This window comes from Neolamprologus multifasciatus, chromosome 3, assembly GCF_963576455.1.
Source record: "Neolamprologus multifasciatus chromosome 3, fNeoMul1.2, whole genome shotgun sequence".
NCBI lineage: Eukaryota > Metazoa > Chordata > Actinopteri > Cichliformes > Cichlidae > Neolamprologus > Neolamprologus multifasciatus.
In genome coordinates, this window is record NC_140441.1 from 13,145,175 (window position 1) to 13,171,797 (window position 26,623).

General features: G+C 42.4%; 2 protein-coding genes across 2 annotated transcripts in view; both read left to right on the forward strand.

Moving 5' to 3' along the window:
- The first annotated feature begins 582 nt into the window (after positions 1 to 582).
- On the forward strand, positions 583 to 14,305 carry batf2 (basic leucine zipper ATF-like transcription factor 2). The gene is made up of 3 exons (XM_085141645.1): positions 583 to 3,825; positions 4,863 to 4,982; positions 8,738 to 14,305. The coding sequence occupies exons 1-3, from the start codon at positions 3,682 to 3,684 to the stop codon at positions 9,809 to 9,811; spliced, it is 1,338 nt and encodes a 445-aa protein (XP_084997771.1). The 5' UTR covers positions 583 to 3,681; the 3' UTR covers positions 9,812 to 14,305.
- A 1,058-nt stretch (positions 14,306 to 15,363) lies between these two features.
- ppp2r5b (protein phosphatase 2, regulatory subunit B', beta) overlaps positions 15,364 to 26,623 on the forward strand; it is a 54,565-nt gene continuing 43,305 nt past the window's right edge. Inside the window, exon 1 of the mRNA XM_085141634.1 lies at positions 15,364 to 16,882. Within this exon, the coding sequence (XP_084997760.1) occupies positions 16,690 to 16,882 (193 nt within the window). The 5' untranslated portion in view covers positions 15,364 to 16,689. The remainder of the gene's footprint in view (positions 16,883 to 26,623) is intronic.

Genomic DNA, 26,623 nt, shown 5'->3' on the forward strand with positions numbered 1-26,623 from the left:
AAGTAGTATAGCTTACTAGGGTATATTAGACTTAACAGTTACTATATACAGTAATGGACTTCTATATATTTTACATAAGATTAAAACTTTGGGTGTAAGATTCAGATAATTATTTATTAAAAGCTCGACATTTTAAATGAGAATAAGAAAGAAAAGTATGTCTTTGTGCCCCCTTTTCCCTGTTCATGCCCTATCGGCCCCCCTGGCTAAACTTTGCTAGATCCGCCCCTGCACAGTTAGCAGCCGTCAACTGCATAGAAAAAGATCCTGGTGTAGAAAGTAATATTAAATAAATTTTAACAACAGCTTATCAAGCTTAATAGTGCTGCTGTTGTTCAGCCGCTGGTTTCCTCTTTCTGGTGAGAAGTGGGCCAAAAACTAAGAAGAGAGACGGACTCGCGACAGAAAGCCGATCAGCTGATCATTAATCAGTTTCACGATTGAAGTAGCAGCAGGAGAGAGAGAGAGAGAGAGAGATGAACTTACACACTTGCTTTACTTCTCTCTGGGATAACTTCCTCAGATGAAATGCTGGTTTGGTAGCGAGGCTACAAATACACACAGCCGTGTGTATTTATTAAGTTCACTGTAAATAAATTGCTCACCTTGGAAACCTGAAATGTCTGCATAGTCTGCTTCCCTACCACCTTCCTTGACGTTCGAGTCTGACTACTTCACACTCATTTAATTGTTTTTCTTTATTTTCATGACTATTTACAATGTAGATTCTCACTGAAGGCATCAACTTATGTAGTGAACACAAAAGTATGAAATAACTCAAAACATGTTTTTCAAAATAGCCGCCCTTTGCTTTGATTACTGCTTTGCGCACTCTTGGCATTGTCTCTGAGCTTCATGAGGCCGTCACCTGAAATGGTTTTCCAACAGTCTTGAAGAAGTTCCCAGAGATGCTGAGCACTTGTTGGCCCTTTTGCCTTCATTCTGAGGTCCATCTCATCCCAAACCATCTCCATTGGGTTTAGGTCAGGTGACTGTGGAGATCAGGCCATCTGGAGCAGCACTCCATCACTCTGCTTCTTGGTCAAATAGCTGCTACACAGCCTGAAGGTGTGTTTTGGGTTCATTGTCCTGTTGAGAAATAAATGATGGTCCAACTAAAGGCAAACCCGATAGGATGGCATATCGCTGCAGGATGCTGTGGTAGCCATGCTGGTTCAGTGTGCCTTCAGTTTTCAGTAAATGCCCCACATTGTCACCAGCAAAGCATCTTCACCCTCCTCCTCCATGCTTCACGGTGGGAACCATGAATGTTCACCTTTTCTGCATTGCACAAAGACACAGCGAGTGGAACCAAACATCTCAAATTTGGACTCATCAGACCAAAGCACAGATATCCACTGGTCTAATGTTCATTCCTTCTGTATCCTCGCCCAAACAAATCTCTTCTGCTTGTTGCTTTTCTTTGGAGTTGTTTCTTAGCAGCTATTTGACCATAAAGGCCTGATTCGTGCGGTCTGGTCATTTGATGTAGAGATGTGTCTGCTACTGGAACTCTGTGTGGCATTTATCTGGGCTCTAATCTGAGGCTGCTGACTCAGATTAATTTATCCTCAGTAGCAGAGGTGACTCTTGGTCTTCCTTTCCTGGGCGGTCCTCGTGTGAGCCAGTTTCATCAGAGCGATTGATGGTTTTTGTGACTCCACTTTGGGACACATTCAAATTTTGACTGACTTAGATTCAGATCTTAAAGAAATTACAGACTATCGTTTCACTTTACTTATGCGATTGGTTGCCATAAAATGAATTCTAACAGTTGTCAAATAAGACAGTCAGCTGTGTATCATCCTGACTTCTGCACAGTACAACTGATGGTCCCAACCCCATTAGGAAGGCAAGAAATTCCACAAATGAACCCTGACGAGGCAGACCTGTGACAGAAAAAACATTTGTCAATAAAGCGTGGCTACTTTCAGGAATCTAAAATATAAAACATATTTAGAGCTGTTTATCAATGTTTTCTTTGCTACATAATTCCATATATCTTGCTTAATAACATTTGATGTATCTACAATATAGAAAGTAGTAAAAATAAAGAAAAACCATTAAATGGAAAGGTGTGTCCAAACCTTTGACTGGTAGTGTATGTCATTTGGACGAACCACCTTTGCACTCTTCATTCTCTTCATAGCTGCCCTCACTTTGCCCTTTCTTATCCATGATCCACCCATCTTACTCTTTCTTACATTTTCTACACCCATCAGTTCCTCAAAAGTATTTTTTCCATCTTGTCAACACCCTGACTTGACTCATTATTTCCAACTCTATCCTTAATCACCCCAACCTGCTGCGCATCCTTTCCAGCTCGATCTCTGTCTAGCCAATTGACAAGTTATTTTCGCCTTCCTTTATTGTCGAGACTCACATTCAATGCACTCTAAACATTTTTTCTTGCTGTACACTTAGCTTCCCAGTTCTTCTTTGCACTTTGTTCATTTCTCACTTTTTTTTGTCTTTTTCTCTTTTTTCTAGACTCTTCCTTCAAATGCTTTCCCGTATGTCTTTAATTCACCACCAACTTTCCCTTTCTAATTTCCTGTCAAGAGGATACACCACCTACCTTGTTGGTACTTTCCCACACCACTTCAGCTGGAAAACATTTTCACTCTTTAACACCAGGAATAGCAGCATTTGGGGGGTTTTTTTGGTTTTTTTTTTTTTTGTTTTTTTTAGGAAAAACCGAATATATCATACAGTGGATCTATTTAGAGCACTTATCTTGTTCTACATTTTGTCATTTTACAACCTTACACTAAAAAAAAAGGGATTACATTAATTTTTCAAATCACAATACCCCATATTTACAAAGTGAGAAAAATGAATGTATTTATTGTGGAATAAGGCTGTAACAATGCAAAAAAGTAGAACAAGTGAAGTGCTGTGAACACTTCCCAGACGCGTTGTATTTTAAACTTGGATCCCTTGGTGAGAAGGGCAGTAAGGGCAGCTTCTAATATTAAGCTAAGTTTAAAGGAGAGAAAGAAAATAGAATAGAATGCATTTTATTGTCACTATACACATGTGACATGCAGACAAAACAAACAAACCCTTCAGCCTACAGGCTGGATCAGGTATCTCTGAAAATCCCATGAGTTAGCCATTTTCTTCTTGGCTTAGAAGACCTGAAGCCCTCAGAGCTCAAATGTTTCTGTGGAAAGTTACATCATTTTCTGCCGAAAACTCTTCCAGGCGCTGGCTTGTTTCTGGAGGCTTGGATAACAATTTCCTGGCAATCCGCTTCAGAAATTCCCTGCACGTGGGGAAGGAGACACCTTAGTCTATATATGGTCAGCAGACCGGAGCGCTTCCTGCCCCTGTGAAACTTTCCCCAGCCATTTAACATAACGCATTCAGGGGAGTGAAACTAACATGCTGCACGTGAAAGCAGCACGCCCACCCCCCTCCAGCTTTGCATGGCAACGGGTCAGTTTAAAATAAAGAGAAACCGAAAGAGAAAGAGAACCGCAGCATCATGTTGCATCATCTGTTGCCAAACCTGCTGAACTCATAAGTCATCAGATAAAGCGACTGAGCGCCTCATTCAGCGCCCCGCAGTCACCAAGCAACACATCCGATGTTAGTCTGTAGCACGGCAACAGGTCCCAGCATTACCTGCTCTGTAACCTGCACTCCTGCTCTGTCCTGATATCCCGATAATCGCGTATGAATGGATACTTCCCGTGCTGCACTCATGGTCCGAGACAGGTGAGCCAGTCTGCTGCAGGAGCGTGGGTCAAGATGTCCCCGTTATTCATGGACTCCGGGTCCGAGTCCGAGTCCGCCAGCCCCAGCAGTACTGCAGGATCGGTAAGTTCCTCTTTCTCGTCTTTTGACTCGATCATCAAATCCCCATATTCAGGTCATCCTATGGACCTTTTCATGCTGTTGATGCTAAGAGTAACCTTATGTGATGTAAAATTCACACAGATACTGGTTATAATAATGGGCTACATCAGGTATAACACCCATTCACTGTTTATATTGAGTCAGATCCTCTTCTGATTAATGAACCTCTGGCTTTTTTTCCTTTTTACACTGTAAATAAAAATGATATATTATTAAAGCTAAAGTTATAATTATTATCATTAATGTATAGTAATATATAGCAATATATAGTAATATATAGTATTAATTATTAGTCATGCTAGTTATAATCATCACCCACTGCCTCTAAAACCACTATTTATCAACTCAGATCCACTTTAAGCCCTCCAAACAGATCTGTTTGTAAAATAAGTGATTTATTTAAATTTCATTTAAATTATTAGTGCCTTAATTATCATTATTGTTATTAGTTTTTAAACTGAGTATTGGTCTTCCACCTCTGGTGCCCTGAACCCTCAGTTCATGTCCGGCTCAGGTTATTTACTGCAGTTATCGTGTGTGTGTTTGCAAAGTATGCACAGATTGTATATACTGCCTGTAGAACAGTCAGCAACAGCCGTGCTGAGAGAAAATCGGACTCATGAAATGAATGGAAGGTGTAGTCTAATAAAGACCTGAATTATTGTGTGCAATAAAAAGAAGCTTCCTCGTTATTTGTCATATGGTTTGTCAGCCCTCGCCTTTGCTTCGCATCACGCGCTGCAGTTCACGTATTATTGACCTGCTTTATTTTGAAGGGCCACACGCACCGTCTCATGTGATTGGTTTGTCTCATGACCTTGCAAGTCATGTTATACCTTTAAAACCAAAATGCGGTATCGAAATGAAATCGATACACGCCCTTTAAAAAGAAGAAAGCCAAAGTCAAAATAGAAGTGCATACTTGAACGCCCACTGTGTCACTGTGCGGTCTTATTAACCTCAGATATTTCGCCTTAATTCTGTCGTTGTTTTGGCAGGAGAGAGAAAGAGGGGGACAACACACGGGACCCAGAGGGACAAAAAGACGGGAGAAGAACAGGGATGCGGCGAGGAAGAGCCGCAGAAAACAGACAGAGAGAGCAGATGAACTTCATGAGGTCTGACTCCTTTACCCCTCTGCTTCCTTCCATTGTCATCCTCTGACTCTGTCACTTTCTGTCTCCTTTTCACACACAGCCTGTTTGATGAGCAGTGTGTGCGCGTGCACACGCGTGCGTATTGTGTAATCTGGCAGCATGCTTGCAGGCGTTTCTTGTAAATAGCCTGCTTTAGGAGAAGGACTTTCACTCCCTCTGCTTTGCCCTCCCTATCAGCCCTCCCTTTCCTGTCTGCCATACACACACACATATACACACGCACACACACAGACGCATTTGTTTTCAGTCTGTACTTGCCTGTCTTTTTTTTTTTCCCCTGGGGGGCGGGTGCAAATTCCACAGGTCAGGGTACACATCCACACACACGGACACGCTTCCCAGAGCACTCAGTCAGATTTCTAAAGTATCTTTGATGACCGCGTGCTTACTCAGAAGCCTAACAGCATGTAGCCCTGAAAACTGTTTTAAAGTCATACATGCATTACAGTTATGACAACTATTAGAAGGGTTATTGTAAAATTTGGTGTTCAAGATTTCTTACTGAGATTTGAAACCCATCCATTGAAGCAGAAAGTATTCAGGTAGCGGTGTTCTCTAAAATACTGAAATAATTGTTGTGGCGAATCCACTTAGCAAAAAAATGGATCGGAATCAGTTGTAGAAACGATAGTCTTTATATAAGGCTTCAAAAGGGGGAATGTACAACTCGACATTCGGAGCAACATATAATGGCTTCCCGAAACTTTATTTGCTAGCTAAAAACCCCAGAGTAACTTTCGTCTACCACAAAGAATTCTGGGAAACGCAGTTTTCTAATGAAAATACCTGTTAAATGCTCCCCTTTAGCAAAAAATTAAATGTATAATTAACAGCTCTCACTAAACATGTGACTAACACTTAAATCACTTACAAAATAACCAAAATGCTGTTATCAAACAATAAAATGTAATAAAGTTACAACAATAATGTTAGCTACTAGCTACATGAAGAGCTAAATGGAACTAAGTTATAGTGCATCGTCATATGCTGGTGATTTTGATAAGCAGTGGCACACAGTTAATCTGGTGATGTGCATCTTTAAGCACGGTGGGAATGCCGTATCTTAGCACGCTTCCTGCGTTGTGTTCACTTCACTGGTCACCTGCTTTGGTTGTTTGTGAGACCTTTAATAGGTTCCTCTTGTCTTATCTTGCTAAACTTTGCACTTCTTTATTCCGGCCAGATTACTTGGCTCATAGTTTTAAAATTTCTCCCGTCACATGACATCTGCAGTTTCGTTTGATAATTTGATACATTTGATACATTTGATAATTATGCTTCATATGTATATATATTTCTGTACAATTTTCTTTAGCCTAGGTCAATTTTATTTCTAATACTATCCTAAAAAATTTGCCATTTCCAATTCCAAAAAAGTATGAGTGGACATGAGGATGAGCCTAAGCCACAGAGTCCTATTTAACCAACAGGTTGAGTAGTACAAATTCAGGTTTCTGTGCAGTAAAAAGAAGCATTTGTTCTCCTGTCATGTCACTAATCTGATTCGTCCGTCAGTTCACGCTCATAAAATGTGTTTAATTACTCTCATTCTGACAAAGAGAAAACAAAACCACAGGTTTGCTGTGCTGCACCCGAGCTCGTGCTCTTTTAGTACCACTAAGCTCTATTTTCCTTTTAGATTACATCCTACCTGTTGTAACCTGCTCAATATGTCTGCGTGTACCAAATTTATGAATGGGTGTGAATGTGTGTGCGTGTCTTTTTTGTGTCGGGAACTCGCACTTTCGCTTTCCCTCTTTCCTTCTCTTTCCTTCTCTTTCAGTTCTGCTGTGTGTGTGTGTGTGTGCTTCACTTGAAGTTCTGGGAAGTGTCGTTGCCACAAGCCACTCGAACTTGTTAAAAACTCAAAGTTGTGTCAGCAGCTTACAACTCAATGGGACAGAGACCGTGACTCACAACTGCATAGCACAGCTCTGACTCTTCTTCAGGGCAACTGTCAAGTTTACACTTTAATGTTAAAAGTAGACGAATGTTAGCTGTGCTGAAGTGACGGCTCATTAGAGTAGATTTGAATGGGTCACAGTTCAAAATAATCCTACGCTGGTGTAGCCGCTGGTTTCACCCATTCCTTTAAAAGCTCTTCTTTCATGTAGAGGTTAAAGTGGGATTTGGCAGCTGTGGGAACCTTACTGCTGGGTGAAAATAGTCACTTAGAGACAAGCTGCATATTAATTTTTGCATTTCCATTTTATCAAATGTCCCTTGCTGAAAAGTTCTTAACTTTGAAAACAGTTTATCATCTTCTTCTCCTGTTCTCTCTCATATCTTTGAGGGCGTTGTATGCTGACCTCCTTTTTCTTCTGTTCTTAGGAACTACATTTTTTTTTTGGAAACTACGCAGATATCTCCATGCTGTCAGCTGAAAGCAGGCTGCAAATGAAATCATTAGTCATTATGCATTAGTCAAATCTGCCAATCACATTTAACTACTCTGTACTTTACTGAATGAGCTGGAATGCTGCTCCGGATTGTTCCGGCCCACTTTAGGCATCGCCTTAAGGCGAAATTGCCTTTCGTCAGTGTTATCTCCCTGTGTTTGCTTTGGTTAGTCGGAGATGGCCTCTAGTTTTTATGGAAGACGCTGAGTTGTCTGTGGCAGTAGTGAAATTTGGGAAGAAGTGTGACCTCAGCTAAAAACAAAGAACCTTTGCCTTCATCGTCAAGAAGATGTGCCTTTTAACGTGTGTTGGTTTTAGAGATAAGGTACAACTTTTACTTTGAAGGTCTTTGTTCTTGTTTGCTTCTTGTTTACGCCACACTGTTTCAAGTTTATCGGCCGGCTGGTGGTTAGCTAGCGAGTGTTTGCAGGAGTTGCAAACTACCGGCGACTCTGCTAGCAGCCAAAGCCGAAGAGGTGGTCGTGGAATATACATTTATTTTCCCCCTATAGTGAACGGGGGTTACCGAGGGCCATCAGCTGATCTCTAGGCCTAACTTACTGAGGTCTGACTTTCTTCTTATTATCTGCTCTTTGCAGTCAAAAACAGTCAAAAACAGTGGATTTTATTGTTAAAGACTGAGTTCATTAGTTGTATGTATTTGAAACTATGGCCACCAATGTAACAGTATGTATATATGACCACTAAAAAACAGGAAGAGCATCTCAAAAGTGCTTTACGTTTACCGCTAAATGTAAAGAAAACCGCTGTAAATGCTCCAAAAAGGCACGTTTATTGAGAAAGCTTTTTGCCACATTTCAATTCTAAATTTTCCTTAATTAGTCCCATGCATTAGTCTGCACTTATCAGCAAGGAATCACCTTTTGTTCTCTCTCCACCGCCTACCCACTCGTTTCGTGCTGATCTTGCAGCGCTGTCACTTAGGAGCAATATTTCAGTTCTCCTTTGGGGTTCTGGCGTTGGCCACACTTCATCCGCTTTATGCCTCTTGTGCTTTCTATTGCTGCACACTCTCGGAGCCTTAAAGGAGCGTCATTAAGATTGTTTCGCTGTGTCGTTTTATTACTGCGCAGCACAGGCTTGGTGTGATATTATGTGGGTGGCATGTGATTGCGTTCATTGTTTGTCCTTTGATGTATGTCTGTAATAAGTTTCTATGGCTGGCGAGCGCCTCGATTAGGGATAATAAAGATATACCCGACTTTTCTTCTTTACTGTTGATCCCTCCGCTTTGTCTTTTTCCCCCACCCCCTTATTTAATCGCTTCCTTTTCCCCTTTGCCCTCTGTCTCCTCAGGAACTCCAGAGTCTTGAGCACTCGAACTCGGCTCTTCATAAGGAGATCGCTGCATTGAAAAAGGAGCTGCACCTGTACACGACGTCGCTGGAGCGTCACGAACCTTACTGCCGCCTCCCCTCCAGCCTTGCGGGTTCTTCTTCAGCTGACTGTCAGACCAGCTCCAACCATCACGGAATCGCCGAGGCCTCGGACTCCACCGCGGCTGCTTCCTCTCCGCTCCCCTTCTCTCTGACCTCCATGACCTCCAGCCTGGGACTTCAGAGCCTTGACCACGTCAAAAGGAACCACGTCTCTCCTCCAGCTAACACAACATTAGCCTCCTCTACTCATTCTTCACCTAAGCTCTTCAATTCCTCCTCCTCCTCTTCCTCCAGCCCAGTGACAGTTCCCTATTCAGCATCTTTCACCACATACACAGCTCCGCACTCTTTATTTAGCAAAGAACCTATAATGACCTCAAGTACAACAAATGGTATACCCATCTGTGACGGCCTTATTTCAAACCCCGTTCCCTCCGGTGTGCTCTCCACAGCTGCGCAGCCCACGCCGGAGCAAGACACCCTCTGTGAAATGGGTTACACAGCAGACGGATTTTTTAAGGAGAAAACATCTTTTCTAAATGCTACAGCTGACGCTACACCCCCTTATTCCCATTTAGAGGCTGGAAGCGCGGGTGTAGTAGCACCGGGTTGCGGGCCCCAGCTGCCTCCATGTCGCTTCAGTGGAAACCAAAGCAGTTCAGTTTCACCGTCTACTTTTTTACCATCACCTCTTCAAAATCCACTTCCTCCTTCTCTTTTAGCTCCAGCCGTTTCAGGTTTGGAGCCATCACCCGTGCCTTCTTTTTCCTCAAAGCAGAGTTATGATCAAGACAATACATCAAACAGTGTGTCTCTGCTCTCCCTGCTCACTGTCCCCGGTCCACTCGATATATCTCAAGCTACCTCCAGCAGCTTCGATAGGGCTCCGTCTGAACCTCCGCCATTGGCGCCACAACCAGAGGTTCCCTCAAAGGAACTTGAACTTTATGATTTTTTTGACTGGCTCATAAGTGGGAATAATAACCAGTAGCGCTACAGAAAAGTCATTTATGTGTTGTGAGGAGATGACCTCTGGACTCAAGCTAGTAACTGAATGTCTTCTGTCATATTTCATATTCATACCAGATGCTACTTGTTTATTGAGCTTTCTGTTACGAAAATGCAGCGATTTCATGATTGAGCTTCCATTTGGTTTGGTCACAGAAAAAATTGTCAATCTGAACCCTGCGGTTTCCAGAATGCAACCAGTAGCTGACTAGATTCTCATGTATTTGTACCTCCAGCGTCACAGGTTATTTCATCCTCTCTGAGACTAAAGTAATCTTTATGTCTGCGCTTAGTAGTGAGTGGCATAAAAATGCCTCCCGAACTTTGAGGGTCTTTGAGCAGAAATCTCTAATTTCAAGCCAAAATCCAGTCATCCTAACTGAGAATAGAGGATTTTGAAATGCGAATGAACGCAATAAATTCCAGTGTCTAAAAAGACATTTTTCCACAGTCAGTAATCATTTGAAGGCACCGCTCTTTCTTAAATCATGAAAAAGGAGACATAGTAAAACTGAGTCAACATGGTGAAACTTGTAACTTTTAATTTTAGATTGGGTGGAGTGGTCCTCTCACTTCCTTGCAACTTCACGGAAAGGTTACCAGAATAAATTTCCTTCTAAGCTGCAGTACAAACACAGGGCAGTGCCAAAGTTAACAACACATCCTTACTCACTTTCTTCTTCTTTTTATTTCTGTACCTTAATCTTAATTGAAGACACACATTCTCAGCACATATTCTGCTACTGCTGCTAATTGATATTTAAATCTTAAAGTGAAATCAGCCACTTTCATGAAATTGGTACAGTTACTATGAAGCCCTGGTGGGATCGCTGGCCTTCTAAATTCCCTGTGATCCACTGTGAAGGGCTGCTTTATTACAAGGTTGCATTAGAATGTAGTGATCCCAGCTATCAGAGCTAATAATCCGGTCGTTAAGTCTGACGTCACTAACCGTGTCTGGGCCTAAACTCCGCTGCAGGTCCATATATCAAACGATCACTATGGCATTACTGAGAGTTGAAAAACTGTCTAAAGTCTTTCATCTTTAATAAAATGATCAGCGTTCTGCTCTACCAGGTGTAACAATTGAGTTTAACATCCAGGCATCCATGAAAACGGAATTTATGACATTTAACGGAGTTAGAAGTTAGCAGGAAGTTAGCTCGCTAGCTTCTATCTAAATACAATATAGCATGTCCTGACTGCGGGGTTTTGGAAACAAATTAAAACGTACAGCTCTGTTATCACTTCCAACATAAATGAAGACAGAAAACTAAACAGCAGTGACGTTTGTAGGGTTACTGAAGTTTGGCTAGCTGGTATATAATGATGTGCTACGTGACCGCTAGCGACACAGCTATGTTAGAATTATTATAAACAAGCTAACTTTTTTTCCACTCGATAAAAGTTAACGTGAGTGTTCTCGGTGGTCAGAAACAAATGTAATTGCATGGCAAGATGCTGTAAAAGGACCACCAACTGAGATAATCCATCCACAATACAAGGTTAGTCATTCATATACTGCTGCATGGGCTGGACTGTAGTTACATCCTAAGGTTTTAAAAACTGAGCTTAAATAAATGATTAGCGGTAATAAAAGCAGAGGGAGGTCTGACTGTTTTAGGAGCTTTTTGAGATTAAATAGAAGAAAATACAAAACATTAAACATGTTAACAACACAAAAGCCATATTAAACGCAGACTACTTTAGGCCCGGAAGTAGGATTTGTCACGTCATCACTTAACGACCAGATGGAGCTAACTCTCTAACAGTGTAGCTCATTGACAATGGTTGAGTCAGATCATGTTTATAACATTTTAAAGTCTTGTACAGAAACGTTTTAGTGTTTGTTTGGTCATTTTTTCTTTGTCACGCACTCTTATGACTTGCTTATACAAGCATGACTTCCATGTAGAAGCACACTATGAGATTTAATAACCTCTTATGTATAACCGTTGACTGGTTAACCCACGAAAACTTTAAAAGGTTGAAGACGGACCTGCAGCTGTTGTTGCTGAAGTTATTCATTTTATGTTTGTTCATAGAGCCCAAAAGGATAATTACAGCTGACGTAGAAATAAAAATCATTTCTGGATGTCAAGGGGTGGGTGATGGGGGGTGCACACAAGTATGCTGTGCATGGAGTAATGGTTTTCACCCATTATTTTTCAGGTGGATTGGGAGCAGTATTTACCCTGTAATTTTAATTCATTTGTAATTTAAAAAAATCTTTCTATAAATCAGATGCTATATTTGATGCAGCTCTTGCTTTCCATAAAAAATATAAAATTGTTGGTCCAAACTGACAATTTAACACAATTTATATTTTAGTACATTTTTTGTGCTCATTTCAAGTGATTTGACCCTGTTAACCAGGAGGCGGATTAATGTCTTTTAAAGGAACTGCTGCTGAAAAAGTGTTTTTTCCAAGTGATCCTTTCATTAAATTATTTTTTTTATTTTATATATTTGCTATTCAGCCTATATGGTATACCTGTATATTTGTGCATATGGCAGCTGTGGGGCTTTGTAGTATTTGTATTTATCATTGATCAAATAATATATTGAACAAGGAAACTAATAATAAAATTATATTAAAATGGATTTTATGCTTTAAAAAAAATGCTGTCCTCATTGAATTTTTGAAATTTTGTATGTTATAATACAGTACAATTTTCAAGCAGTTCAGCTCAGTCATTCATATGCTGTTACACAACATATGAATATTTGTTTAGGGTCTATTAGCAGAATTATGCACATTCTGTAATATATAGCCAGATGTGCCTCTTGACACCAGGCAAGGCAGATGACTGATCGGGGCACCGGGTGCCTGGTAGTGCCCTGAGGGCTGAGAAACCTTAAACTACAGCAGTGGCATCTGGACCTTCAACTGATCCACTTTTTCACAGAAGCCTCGACAGAAATAGTCTCAGTGGGTGGTCGCCTGCTGCGATAAAACAAAAGGCAGTCAACATCCAAAGAAGAGCTTTGAATGTCCTTCAAGAAGTCTGGAGAACTTTTCCTGAAGATTACTTGAAATAATGTCAAGAAAGTTGTCTAAGAGAGTTCAGGCTGTGACTTTCAATAACTGTACAAACTCTATTTTTGGTATTTATATCCTCATATGTTTGCAAACCTTTCAGTAAACCAGTGCATCTATTCCTCTTGTTTCTGTCAAAGCATAACAGAATGAGGAGTTACTTTTGCACAGCGCTCTATAGTATTAACACTACATAACCAGACAACCTGGTCTTGGTCACTGTTGCTAAAATAAACATGGTCTCTGCTGTAGTAATGTTTTCCTTGTTGTTTTAGAGGACTGCTGTTGGTGCTGTCAGACTACTCATAACATAATGGTGATGAATGGTGGTTGGAGGGGCCCCAACAGACTCCACAATGCCCACTGTGCACAGCTAACAACTGTAGACTGCTCTAATAAAAAGCTCCAAAATGCTGTTGAATGTTGGTTAACCAGCGTGTCTCTAACAGCACCACAGCCTCCCTGATAGCAAATGTAAAGCAGAGCATCAATGCTGCCCTGACCCACGCTGTAAACTCTGTGTGCGTGTGTCTTTATCCCGGAAGATGACTGGGTGAACTCACCTGATACACCACATAGGGGACAAGGATGTAATGTAAAGCAAATGACGCATGCGCAGTTACAGCACTGACTGCACTGTAGTCTCTATGAGATACAATAGGCTTGTGTGTGTTTATGGGGAGAAAATCAGTGTGTGTTTGACTTTGAGAAACAGATGAAAGGCGCGGATAAATGCGCCTTTAAATGCACGTGCGTGTGTGCTTACGAGAGAGTGAGCGCGAGCAAGTGGCTGAGCGGGCTGAAGAACAATGAATGGGACTTGATCCTCAAAGCCAGCTTCACCTCAAATAGGAGGAGAGCAAAATGGGGGAAAAGGGAGGGGGAGGAATGGGGGGGGAGGCGGTGAGCGTCAAAGCGGTGCACTGATGGAGGATAGGAGGGGATATTTCTTTACTGGATGAAACGGCAGTGAGAAAGCCAAAAGTGGTGCGGCAAGAGCAGGAACGCCGATGAAACACCTGCTTATAATCGAGCGGCTTTAAAAAGGCAGGGCCGGCCACGCGTAAATAAAGGCAAATAAATAAATAACTCCATCCTATAGCGTCATCCGCAGTGGAGGAGGCTCACTCCTCTCTCTCCTTGCACCACCTCAAGGCTGAGGAACCTGCGTCAAGACGCGGAGAGTGAGACGAGGCAGCGTCTGCTCAGCGCTTTCAAAATAAAATCTTTATTATTATTTTTTTTTTTGCTGGCTGAGCCTGTACTCCGCAGTGAAAAATGCCAGAGAAGATTCATCATAGCTGACCGCCTTAGTGCTTAGTGCCTGTACACGAAAAGAAGTTAAACATGTTGGATTTTCTCTGTTAACCATGAAAGTATCTGTGTAGAACAGTAAGAAGTTCTTTCTGCACATCCATTATACTTATAAAGAAAGAATTCCTGAGCTCAGTTTTTATTTGGTACATCTTGCTGTTGTTGTCTAGACTGACTTTCAACCTTGCTTTCATCTCTACCTGCAAGTTAACGCTTCAGTCCAATAGCACTGCAGTTACCAAAGTAACCAGGCTTATTGACATCCATGATGATCCTGAGGCGCTGTCTTAAGGGGTTGCCGTATTAAAATCTATTTAGATCTCTGAAGTTTCCTTTTTTTTATGACTACACAGAAGCCCCTTAGGCTCCACCAGTAACCCTCACAGGCTAAAACAGCTTTTAGGTCTGTAAAGTTAAGCCACAAATGCTCTCACAATTACTCCTCTGGTTGTAAAGCAGAAGTACAGTTGTTTAGAATTACCTGGGACCAGGGACTAGAGGTCAAGGCCACTAGTTTCCAGTCTTATTTATTAAAGCGCGACGTTCATTTTATAAATTATGGTCACAGTTAAGGCCTTTAGAAAAATTTTGTGCAAATATATCGTTAATCAAAAAGATTTTTGGGATTCACCTATCATTAATACAGCCGTTCACACTGACCGAGTAATTTTGCTGGATGAATTTGCAGCATTTATTTTTTGAACAAAGCTCGATTTCCAGATCCAGATACACAGATTTAACCAATCAGATCACTGCATTTGGCAACAAGTGCACTTGTAGTTCTTGTAGCGTGCACCGGTACAACATACACAACTATATGGAAATAGCAAAATAATACTACTGAATGCTGCAGAGTCTTAAAGCACCTTAACGGCGAGCATTAATAAAAGTGACTGTGTGATGATGTTGCGGCGCTGGTGTACTGGCCTTAATGGCCATTATACCCAGCTTTATGAGGATAAAGCTGGTTATTCTTTATTCTTTTGTGATTTTCAAGTAGCTGCTGATATAGAATAGGAAACGTCACTGACAAAAAGTGACGTCAGTTTGTCTACTATCATCTTTTATGTACAGTCTATGAAAAGGGGCTTGATTTCGGCAATCCAGACACACGCTTGCACAGGTAGCCTATTTTATTTTGAAAGTCTTGAAGCTTCATTTCCTGTATGTTCCCGACTCATCGCGTGCACGTTGACGCAGCTCACTGAGTCGCTGTAGGACAACCGGATAACGGGAACGGAGAAGGGGGTACAGGAGGAAAAAAAAACAAAAAAAAAACCGCGTCAGTGTGTCAGACGCAGACGGTTTTGCTATTGTATAACACAGGCCTTCAGCTTTTCCTCTCCCGGCTGCCCCTGCGCGGAGGAGCGGCCTCTTTTTTCTTTCATTTACCTTTTTTCCCTGTCCTCTGACCGCGGAGGGAGACGCTGAGCGGAGCGGAGCTGCGGGGCTCGCCGTTACATCGGAGGACCTGCACATGTCGGTGCGGTGAGGGACCGCTTGTTTCCCCGCCCTGATACGGTTGAAGGAAGGCAGGAGGAGGAGGAGGCTGAGTGGACTATAACATCTTTAGCCTTCAAAGAAATCAAAGAAAAAAAATCAAAAAAAAATCAGGTTTTAACGGTTTAAAGAAGGACCCATTATAGAGGGGGGAAAACGAGGCAGGAGGACAACAGTGATGCCGCAGCTGAAGTGGGCCCAGATTGATGATTTTATGATATCATCATTCACCGCCAGGACCGAGCACTGATTTTTATTGATAAAAAAAAATCGAGGAGAAGAAGAAGAAGCTGTGAAGTGGCACGGAGGGCGTTTGTTTGCGTCTGGATAAACAGGAGGTGCTTTTTGTCTTTATTTTTTAAGCCTATCAGGAGCTCAGCTGCTTGATATCATACAGCAAATAAACATTCAAATCCAGGCTGATGACTTAGGCGGTGTGTGACGCCAATACAGCAGCAGCAGAGGCGTGTGTGTGTCTGTGTGTGTGTGAGGAGGAGACGCGCCTGTCTGAGCATCATCTGGTAGCTGTTCCAAGCTACTCCTGCACGGCGATGATACACAAGCGATTCTTTTCATCTGTGTGTGAAAAGCTGAAGCTTCGAGGATGATGATGACGATGACGAAGATGCCATTTCCAGTCCGGCTCTGATAGAGACAACGAGGCGCGCAGCACGTGACTGGACCCCTAGAAAATCTAGCTCTCTCTCACCTCTCCTTACCTCTCCTCACCTCTCCTCCGCTTCTGCACCTTTCTCCCCCTTCCATACTTTCTATCTTTCACCCCTCTCCTCCTCCTCCCTCCTCCTCCTCCTCCTCCACCACCACCACCCCTGGAGCCACTTTTTTTTATTCTGATCAGTTGATAATCCATCTGTGAATCAGATAGCCACCCCCCCCCCCCCCCCCCATCCTCTGCTTTATTCAGCCTTACATCCTCTTAATAAACATTCCCCCTCATTACACATTCACTCGCAAAAGCATCCACACCACCTCCACCTCCAGCCATCATGGAGACGACCAAGCTGCCTCCGTCCAGCCCGTCCTCGCCGACCACCAGCTTCTCGGTGCCGTCCGCGGAGAAGGTGGATGGCTTCCCGCGAAGGTCCATGCGCAGGGCCCGACAGAGGAGGTCCCACAGCTCCTCTCAGTTCCGCTACCAGAGCTCCCAGGTGGAGCTCACCCCGCTGCCCCTGCTCAAAGGTGAGGCTCTGATTCCCCTAAAGCAGCCACAGATCAATGTGAGAAACAACAGCTGGAACATGTGACACTGAGAAAGCTGTGACAGTAAAAGGTCACAGTCAACTCTCTGTGTTTGCCTTCATTGCTCACCTACATGACTAAAACACAACACACACACTTATCCACTGACTGGTTTCCACTTAAACATGCTCTCCTCTCAGTCCTTGTCAGGTCTGACAGGCGGAGGTGACGGTGGTGGATTTGGTTTATTTAACAGATCTGCTGCCTGTCTTCTTTTGGATATGTAAAAGGCCTGTTGTTGTTGTTTTTGCTGTTGTTATTCTTCTTCTCCTCTGTGCTGGGACAAACAGTCCTTTTCATTAGCAGTTAATAGATTAACATATGTCATGCATATTCCCCCCCCCCCCCCCTCCTGTCAAATGTCAGAAACAAGTGAAAAAATGACCATCGCAGTATTTCACAGCCAAATAATAACAGAATCAGTTTAAGGTCCTTTTAAAGCAGCAGTGAATTTTTACAGTGGAGGAGCAGAAGTAGTCCGTGCATTGAATCATCGTTGCATTTCTGTCCTTTAGGTGGTTTTGAGATGTGACTGTTTCTCAGTCAGGTGACAGTGAAGTGTCTGTTTTTTTGTTTCAGACGAGCTCTCAGCAGACCGCATGCTTCCTTTTGAGCTTTTTTATAATTTGTCTTTTGTTTTCTTGAAGATGAATTGCTTGCATGGAGTCACTTCATTTGCATTGACCACTTTCACCCACACTAAGCAAACCCATCCAACATGTGCTTGTCTTCTTGATTGGCTGATAGTGGGGTGGGGCGGGGGAGGATGAGAGAAGAGTCTCTCCATCATGAGGCCTCTCCCCTTGACGGTCACTGTCGGTAAGACTGCCTCGGTGAATAAACATCGGGTTGTAAAATCTGTGAAACTCCAAAGATGTTGACATTCAGGCTGGTGCAGCATCCACCATGAAGACAGGCAGAGCTGCGCTATTTGCAGGTCTGTCGTTGCCATAGCTGTAATCCCAGAGCTGCAGTTACTACACAGAGGCCAATTTGATCTGTGCAGGCGTGTTGTGGCCTTTTAGATTCAAGCCCCGAGGATGCAAAAGCACCACCCTGCGTATCCTGTATATTCTACCTGCCTGGGTGAAGCCTCCTGGTCAAGCCACTAGGCATGGCCTGCTTTACGTGTGCATTAATGTTTGCGGTGGCTAAATGTTCAAAGATTGTTTCTGTTTATCTTTTATAATGAAGATTTGTTTCTTAGCCCAGCCTGGAATTGGTGCATCCCAATAACATACTGTGGAAAACCTGTGATTGGAATAGCTAAACGAATATGCAGTGGACTGTAAAGTAAAACAAAGATAGTAAAGTGAAGTAAATGCATGGATTCATGGATGATAGAATTTTCTGAATCCAGCTGTGAGCTTTTGCTGATGTCTTTGGTTTTGGATGCTTGGTTTGGTTCTTGAACAGTAACGGGCGTAAAAAGAGTTCACTGACATTATGGCTTTTCTATAAACGTGCTGCAGCATTGATTTCATGCACAGGTTCTTTAACAGCAGATATTTTCTTGCTAGGCTTTGTGTTTAGGCAGCGAGTACACGTTAGAGCTGGCCAGATCAATAAATTTGTACTTTGCTTCACTCAGTCAACAAACCCCATCGCTTCATGTTCCGTCCTTTTTATATACGTTCTTGCTCTTCTCTGGCTTCGTGACTTTACTCCCGTCTCTCTCGCTTGCGTGTACAGTACAAAAGCAGGTTGCATGTGCTCGTGTGTCCTTCTGACCCTTCTTTATAAGGTTACTCTCCCTTTCACTTAGCCTGCAATCTCTTCCCATTAACCCTCTGAAAAGAAGACCTCTGTGCTTTCAGAGGAGGCGTGCGGTGTGCGCGCCTGCGTTTGAACTTCTTCTGAAGCACGTGAGCGAGGGGTGTGTGCAGCAAGGTGATAAGAGGTTTTTACCGCATCAGTACAGCGCCTTTGGTTGAGGTGGGTCTCTGCACATGTCCTGTAGAAGTCCCAGTTACTGCACTACTGCTGCTGCACTGTTTCTGGACCCCCTTGAGGAACTGATAGTAAGATTCTGCAGCAGGAGAAGCGTCTGGTGTGGGGAAGTCTCTAACGGGCAGTATGTAGGCCAAGTGTAGACAGACTTGTGGGTGTTTTTCCCTCCAGGGAGTCACATTCTCTTTGTTAATTTGAACTCCTCCTCCTGCTTCTTGCACTCGAAGCTCTGAGCAAAGCTTCATCTCATTCTTGTGACATGACAGAAATGAAACTGGAAGACCTGACATTTAACAGCGAACTAGAATATATCATAAAAGCACATCTTTAGCAGTGTTTAAGCTGAGCAACAGTCAACTATTCTGGCTCACACAGAAAGCCCCCAGGTTGGACTCAAACCTAGGCCCTTCTTGCTGTGGGGCAACAGCACTAACCTCCCCACTACTGTGCTGCCTCTGTGGCTGTTTCTGTGTTAGTTTTGTAACAGTCTGTTTGTCCAGGGTGTCCTTCACCTCTCGCCCTGTGGCATCTGGGGTAGGCTCAAGCACCCCCACAACCCTGATTTGGATCAGTGGGATGGATGGCTTAGAGCAGAAATATAGAGAACCAAGGACTTTTTTAAAACATGCGCTTGATTTTGCTTCAAAACAACTTATTTGCACATGGAACCGTATATTTTCACTAAAAGCTCTCAGTCGCTTAAAGCCAACTCTCTCGTTAGTGGTATTCAAAAGGCATTGCAGTGAAAAGTGAGTCACTAAATGTAAAATAGCAAATGTACAAAAGGGAGGCTTTGGGAAATCTGAATGAAAAACAACATTTTCAACTGAGTTCAGAGATTATGAATGACTGGACAGCAGGAATGATCTAACAGCGTGTCTTTTTCAGGTCAGAAGCCTTAAACAGGCCAGTCCTCTGGTCTCTTCCGATCCACGATCTGTAGTATTATCGTGTAAAGTTCCTCAAGCTGTTAGCTGATCTCTGAGAGGTTCATTTCCTCACTGACCATATTAATGGTCCCTTTTAGCATGGAATCCATTCATAGCTTCCATCTTTGCGATCTGAGTAGCCTGTGAAATATATCTGTCTTAAAAATATATTTTTTTGTGGTTTAGACGAAGACAAAGTTCAGTCCAGAATCAGTGCAGATCTCTAAGAACAGCAGGTGTAGCGAGGTGGACAGCAAATGTCTGGAAGTTGAGTTGTATTTGGACTTTTATTGAGTCACGTGGGATGGAGGGAAATGATTATCACAGTTATTTTGATCAATATCAATCACTAATTATAGTGCAGAAATGCTTTTACTTCACTGTCATGCAAACTGTTTGCACATTTGCTGCACCATTCCTTTGCAGCAGAATAAATTTGCTCCTCTTTATTTATCTAAATTCAGAGCATCTCATTGAAGAAAAATATAAAATATAAATTGTACCAAAGCTTAATGCAAAATTAAATCAACAGAGCTGCTTCACTTTAACACTGTGCTGCAGTCCTGAGTTTATCTTTGCAGACGAATGTGTGTTTGTGCGTCTCCCAGAAGCAAAATACATTCGTGGTGCCTGCATGATGAATGTAAATAAACTAAACTTGAAACTTGTGTATGCCTTTCCACTTCTCCTGTGATCTTTGCCATCAGCGCAGGTTTGCAGAAAAAGGCGAAAACATCTTTTTTGTCCAGTGTCTCGACCATTTTGCTGAAGTCGTCGTTACTTACTGATTATCAGTCACGTATTGTGCCATATCTTGCAAACTGGGATGCGATTGCTTTACTGACTTCAGTTCAGACTTCATCTTTGTGGGTGGTGTTGACACGCCGACATGCTGTGCAGCCTCCTTTTCCCGGACGTGCGAGTTTGTGTCGGATGCTGCGCCGTTTCTCTTCGGCCTCGTGCGCTGGTCGTGCTGCAGATTGTGGCGTGTTTTTAGACGGCTGGCTAACTTGTGTTTCTTTGCAGTGCAGCCACGTGGCGCCCTTATGATTTCTTCTTGGTTAACGTCTCTTGCCCTAAATCTGAATTATTTCCAAACAACAGATGACGATCTGCTTCAAGGGACAAGCTCTTCACCTTCTGCTGTGCCACAAATTTGAATTTTGTGTCAGTGCTGTGTTATCTGTTGCATATCACGGAGGTCAAGCGCGCTCAGGGAACTCCACATTATGCGGTCCAGGGAACAGCTGTGATTGGCACATGCAGGCACAGTATCAGGCGCCGATTTAGGGAGCGCTTGATTTGCCTTTGCTTTGCGCTTTGTTGGCAGAGCATGCAGTTTTGGCATTGCTCAGTCATTTTTATTTATTTTAATGAACCAAAATTGTGATTGAGATTAAAGCTCAGCTGTCCAGCCCTACTTGGAGGTGGGTTGCAAAGCAGCTTGCAATTTTGAAGCAGTTCTAGACCTGCTAAAGCAGTTTATATAACATACAATTTACAGTTACATTATTAGATGTGTGGACAGGTATCAGCTAATCTAAGGTTGCTAGATTTTAAAAAATGCTGGCAATGGACCATAATTAGCACCACATACTGATGCTGTAATCAGTCATATTAACTGTTACGGCGAATTTCACAGATATGACATAAATACATGTGTAAAACAGACTGGTTAAACTTTAGTGTAAGGGAGCAGCTACCTTGCTAGTGTGTTGTTGAACAAGGTATTGACTTGTGATCGAGATTCAGGGCTGGTGATTTGACGTCGAAGTGTTTCTTGAATTACAAGATGAAGGAGTGTTATTAATATTATTCTTCAGATAGTTAGGGATAAATCAGACAAATTAAAGACTACTGTGAAGGTTTTTTTGCATTAAAGATGAATAATGTGAGATAAACACATGAGACTTGTGAAACTCCAGTAAACAGGGAGCTGATCTGGAAACACTGAACTGGCTAATAAAAGAGTAGCAGGCACAGCCAAGAAAGTCAATTAATCCACAGATGAAGGGTGAAGGATACTGGGTCCCTATAATCCTTTTTTACAGTGTATTCATAGTTGGCCCGCAGCATGCATGTGCGCACGTACACTCACACACAAACACAGGCATTTCACTGCTCTCTGGGCGCTGTGCTTTAGGACTGGTTCTTCAAAGCGGCTGCCTCGATCTGCAGAGGACATTTGGTCTAAATACAAATAGAAACGCCTTTTTAAAACGTGAAATTTATGATTTGTTAAATCCTTTATTAGTAAAAGACTCTTTTTAAAAAAAGATCCAGGAATACTTTTTTTTAAGAACAGCTGACACAACCTCACATTTCTGTTCCAGTTTCATGAAATCGTGATATTAGACATCCCCTTTATTGCAATGAGCACGTGCTCTTGTTTTGAGTGGTTCTGCTTCATTGAAATCAAAATTTTCCTGTTAAAACTGAGCTTTAACAGCAAAGTTTTAAATAGATGTCAATAATTAGCGTTCACAAATGAGATTTGGTTCAATTTCAGCAAAAGCAGGTGATTATAAAGTCGGAGAACCAGCATATCAGCACATACAGAGCCAACAGACCGGCATCAGCGATGTTTTAGACACGGTGAAAGCGCTGCCTTCCTTTCCACTCTCTCCACACTTTCATCATTGCATTAAAAAATTATAAAACACTTGAGGATGGTGTCCAGTAAAGACGCTGGGAGTTAATGGTTTGGGAACGTAGCCAAGTGGATCTAACTGTCCGCGGTCCTCTCTTCCCTGTTTCCTTTTGTAAAATACCCGAATCAGTCTGAAAGTGAGCAACACATGGTAGCTCTTTACCTACCTAACCACCCATCCATCCATTAGTCGATGAGCAATCCAAATCCTAAAGAGGTCATTTTGCAGGAAACCAAGTCACTAAAATGAGTGAAACATATAGATTAATTGACTGGTAAGAAAGTAAGAACTGATCAGATTAATTACCATTAAAGGTTGAACATTGTCCATGTAGATATTTGAGCTCTTTGAAGCTCTTATATCGACCTCTTTAATAACCGAAGCTTTTTTAAATGCTGATAACATGTTTGTGACTTTCTGCTGTGCAGAGCACATAGACCAGGGGTGTCGAACTCCAGGCCTCAAGGGCCGGTGTCCTGCAGGTTTTAGATATCACCCTGTTTCAACACACCAATATCAAATGATTAGTTCATTACCAGGCGTCTGGAGAACTTCAAGACATGTTGAGGAGGTAATTTAGCCATTTAAATCAGCTGTGATGGATCAAGGACACATCTAAAACCTGCAGGACACCGGCCCTCGAGGCCTGGAGTTTGACATAGACTATAACAATGGATAGTCACCGTAACGTCACCCTCTGGGTCAGTAAAATCCAATATGAAGCTTCAAGAAAAGCATTTTTCCAGTTCCATCTCAGTGTTTTGAAACCGGACATGATGAGCGAGGGTGGATCCGACTGAGAAACTGAGAGATACTGGCTCGTTGACTTGTCAGTTGCTTGGTAGACATGCCACACTGTTTTTATTATCCTTTTTTACTCTAGCAGGGATCAAGAATTAAGAAAAAAGACATCATACAGTACTATAGGATAGGATTTGAAACTAAACTCATCAGGAGAGTGTTCACTGAGGTCAAAGAGCAAAGATGTCGAGGCTCGTTTTCCAACAGACTTCTTAACAGATCTGTCCGCCTGAGGGAGTCGGCCTTTGCTAGCCATTAGAAAGAATAGCGGTTTAAACCACTTAACTCAATGGCAGAACATTGCACACACATACAGTCAGGTTAGTGTTGCATGTATGGGTGGGGGTGGGGTTGATATGTAGCGTGGTATGGCAATATTTTGTGTGGCGATATTGTATTAATGCATAGACGCCGAATATCAATATTTTATTAGATACATTTGATTTTATGTGTCATGTGATTGCCACCTCTATTAGCAACACCACTGCTAGCACCATAGACTCCATGATTTATGGATTCAGGTTCATTTACAATGACTGTATGGTAGATGCCAGCTGTGTTTTGCCAGGCTTTTATTCGTCTCACTTTCCACCTTTCTTGTATAAAACTTCCTGTCACATAGTGAGAGTGGTGCTGCTGTCTGATGGGACTATAGTGCTGGCTAGAGGCATCTAGAAAAACAGTTAATTGCTGTTGCACATAAATGAATATGGATAATTAGCTTAACCTATTAGTATTTCTGGTGCCAACAGAGGGCAAAAATATTTAATCGTCTAATTAATTGCACATATCCCTAAAGGGATTCACCAGTCAGATCCATTTTTTTCTTTACATATTATAGAAGAATTTGATTGCAGGATTATTAGCTGGGGGTGCTCGTTGAGTTTGTCCCGGTTTTAGTCCTCCATTTGTTCAGGTGCACTGCAGTTGCCTGCCTAAATAGAGAACAGGCTGTTAGCTCAATGCTCCTTGACAGTTGCGATGCTCTCCCCTGGGGCCACAGACACCAGCACAGCTCCTCGGTCACGGGTCTTGTGTCGCTGCTGGCAGGCCAACGAGAGAAGGTCACATTCCTGTTCGACATCTAGTCAGCAGACGCGCAAACTTGTGATTAAGATTTGTGGCCTTTTCCCACACCAAAGAGAATTTGCACATATGTGATTCAGGATGATTTTTGAGATTACCGAGCCGGCTGTCGCCATAGATTAAAACAGGAACCTGCAACTCCTGTGAGCAGGCCTGACATCCACTGACCTTGACATCCACTCAGTCTCTGTTCCCTCTGCAGCTAAGTTTCGCACTTTTCTTCCTGTTGCACTTAATATAGTACAGTATACGAGAGGCCTGTGCTTCCACTGTGCTTACGTTCTTGTCTGATTTACAGTAATTCATGTAGGTCATGTACAATCCGCACAACCTCTTTCTCAAACAGACTGAATCGACATGAAGAACAAAACACACCACGAGCTATAACATCAAAGCAGAGGTGCCATTGCTGCTGGTAGAAATATCAACAGTGATTGGTTAAAGTGAAATAATATGTGTGCTAATAGAAAAGCCCACATGGTGAATGAAAATAAAAGCACCTGCACTGCAGGACAAATGTTATTACTGTACAGAGAAGTGATGTCCAGATAGCAAATAAGCATGATAGGAGCTAGAGTTTAGGAATAGGTCTTTTTCAGGTTTTACCACCAATCAGAGGGTGCCCCTCCCTGACCCTGGTTCTGCTGGAGATTTCTTCCTGCTAAAAGGGAGTTTTTCCTTCCCACTGTCGCCAAAGTGCTTGCTTGATTATTAGGCTTTTCTCTCTATTATTGTAGGGTCTTTATCTTACAGTGAGGCAACTGTTGTTGTCATTTGGTGCCACATAAATGAGTTAAAGTCGAAATTGTGGTTTTACTATGCAGCAGATCAACAATCATGTTCTGAGCTGCCTGAAAAATGTTCCCAAGGTTTGAGTGTGTGTGACTGTGTGTGACTGTGTGTGACTGTGTGTGCATCTGCGGGGAGATCATGGGGCTCAAAGAGAAAACACACAAAGCAGACTTTCTGCTCAGCCCGGCCCAGCAGCTCATTCTCTCCCACTTTTACAGCTTACGTTGCATATTTGACTGTAGTGAATGATGTAATCCAAACATGGATCAACAGGAGACCCAACGTAAAGGGAAGGTCGAAGCTCTTCTTCAAGCCCTGCCCTATGTCTCATTTTCTACTTTTAAAATTAGGGCATAAGCAAACATGTATCTGTATTTGGAAATCACAAGATGATCATACTCAAACTATTCCTGTAAAACGAATGCCACCAGAGGCTCTAGTTTTGCCGTCCCAGTTCGAGGACAGTTTGTTCAGGCTCACCATCTTATTGGTAAAACTGCAGCAAATGAAGGGCAAAAAAATAAATAAAAAATAATAAAGCATTTGTTTCACCACAGCTGTTTCTTGCAGTCATCCATGGTGTTGGATTTCTGCTCATCAAAAATTGATACCTAGTTGTTTATTATTACCTCCCACACTTATGTGAAAGCAGCAAAACTGCAGCATGCACATATTTCCATGCAAACAGCCGCCCGTGTGCAAACTAGCGTTGGTATTTCTCACTGATATTTGAACCATGCCAAAGAAATAATATTCTCATAAGCGAATAGCCATGCATGAAGTTCTCCGTCCTTGACATTTTCATCACTGGCTGCCAGCAGCAGTGGCTTTTCAAAGAGCTGCTGAGTGTCTTCAAATAACGGAAGACCCTAAAGGATGCTGTCTGAGCTTAGAGAGCGTTAAATCTCCCATACCTGAACAAAACCCATTCTGCCAGTCGATGTAGCATTTAAGCAGCTCTAAAAGCTGCGAAACACCCTGCAAACACGAGACAAGCGCTACAGACAATCAGACTCTGTTTCACAGAGTAACAGATAGTGAGTTGATGCATTGCATTGTGGGATAATAGGAAGACCTGAATGTCATTTCATGTTTTGAATAAGTGGTTATGTGAAGTAATAGTTTCGAAGCTCGTGTTCCCCTTTAAGATAAGAAATACGCACAGTAGGTAGTCAGTCTTTTTGCAAGTGTGCTTCTTAGCAGCGTTTCATTTGCCTGATTATGTTATCAGCCCACTGAATGCTCTTTACCAGGTCGAAGTATGCTTTTTTAGTGCCTCTGCTTCTGATAGGAAATGCATTTCAAACGCTCCCACTACTGATTTGGAAAGTACAAAAATACACTGCTGCTTGTGTTTCGTAATGTTCTCGAAAATGGGCCATTTTCACAGCTAACAATGAAGGGATTAGAAGGAAAAAACACGCCGTCAGACATTCATATTGAAATCTTAGAGAAGATGCTAAAATCTAACA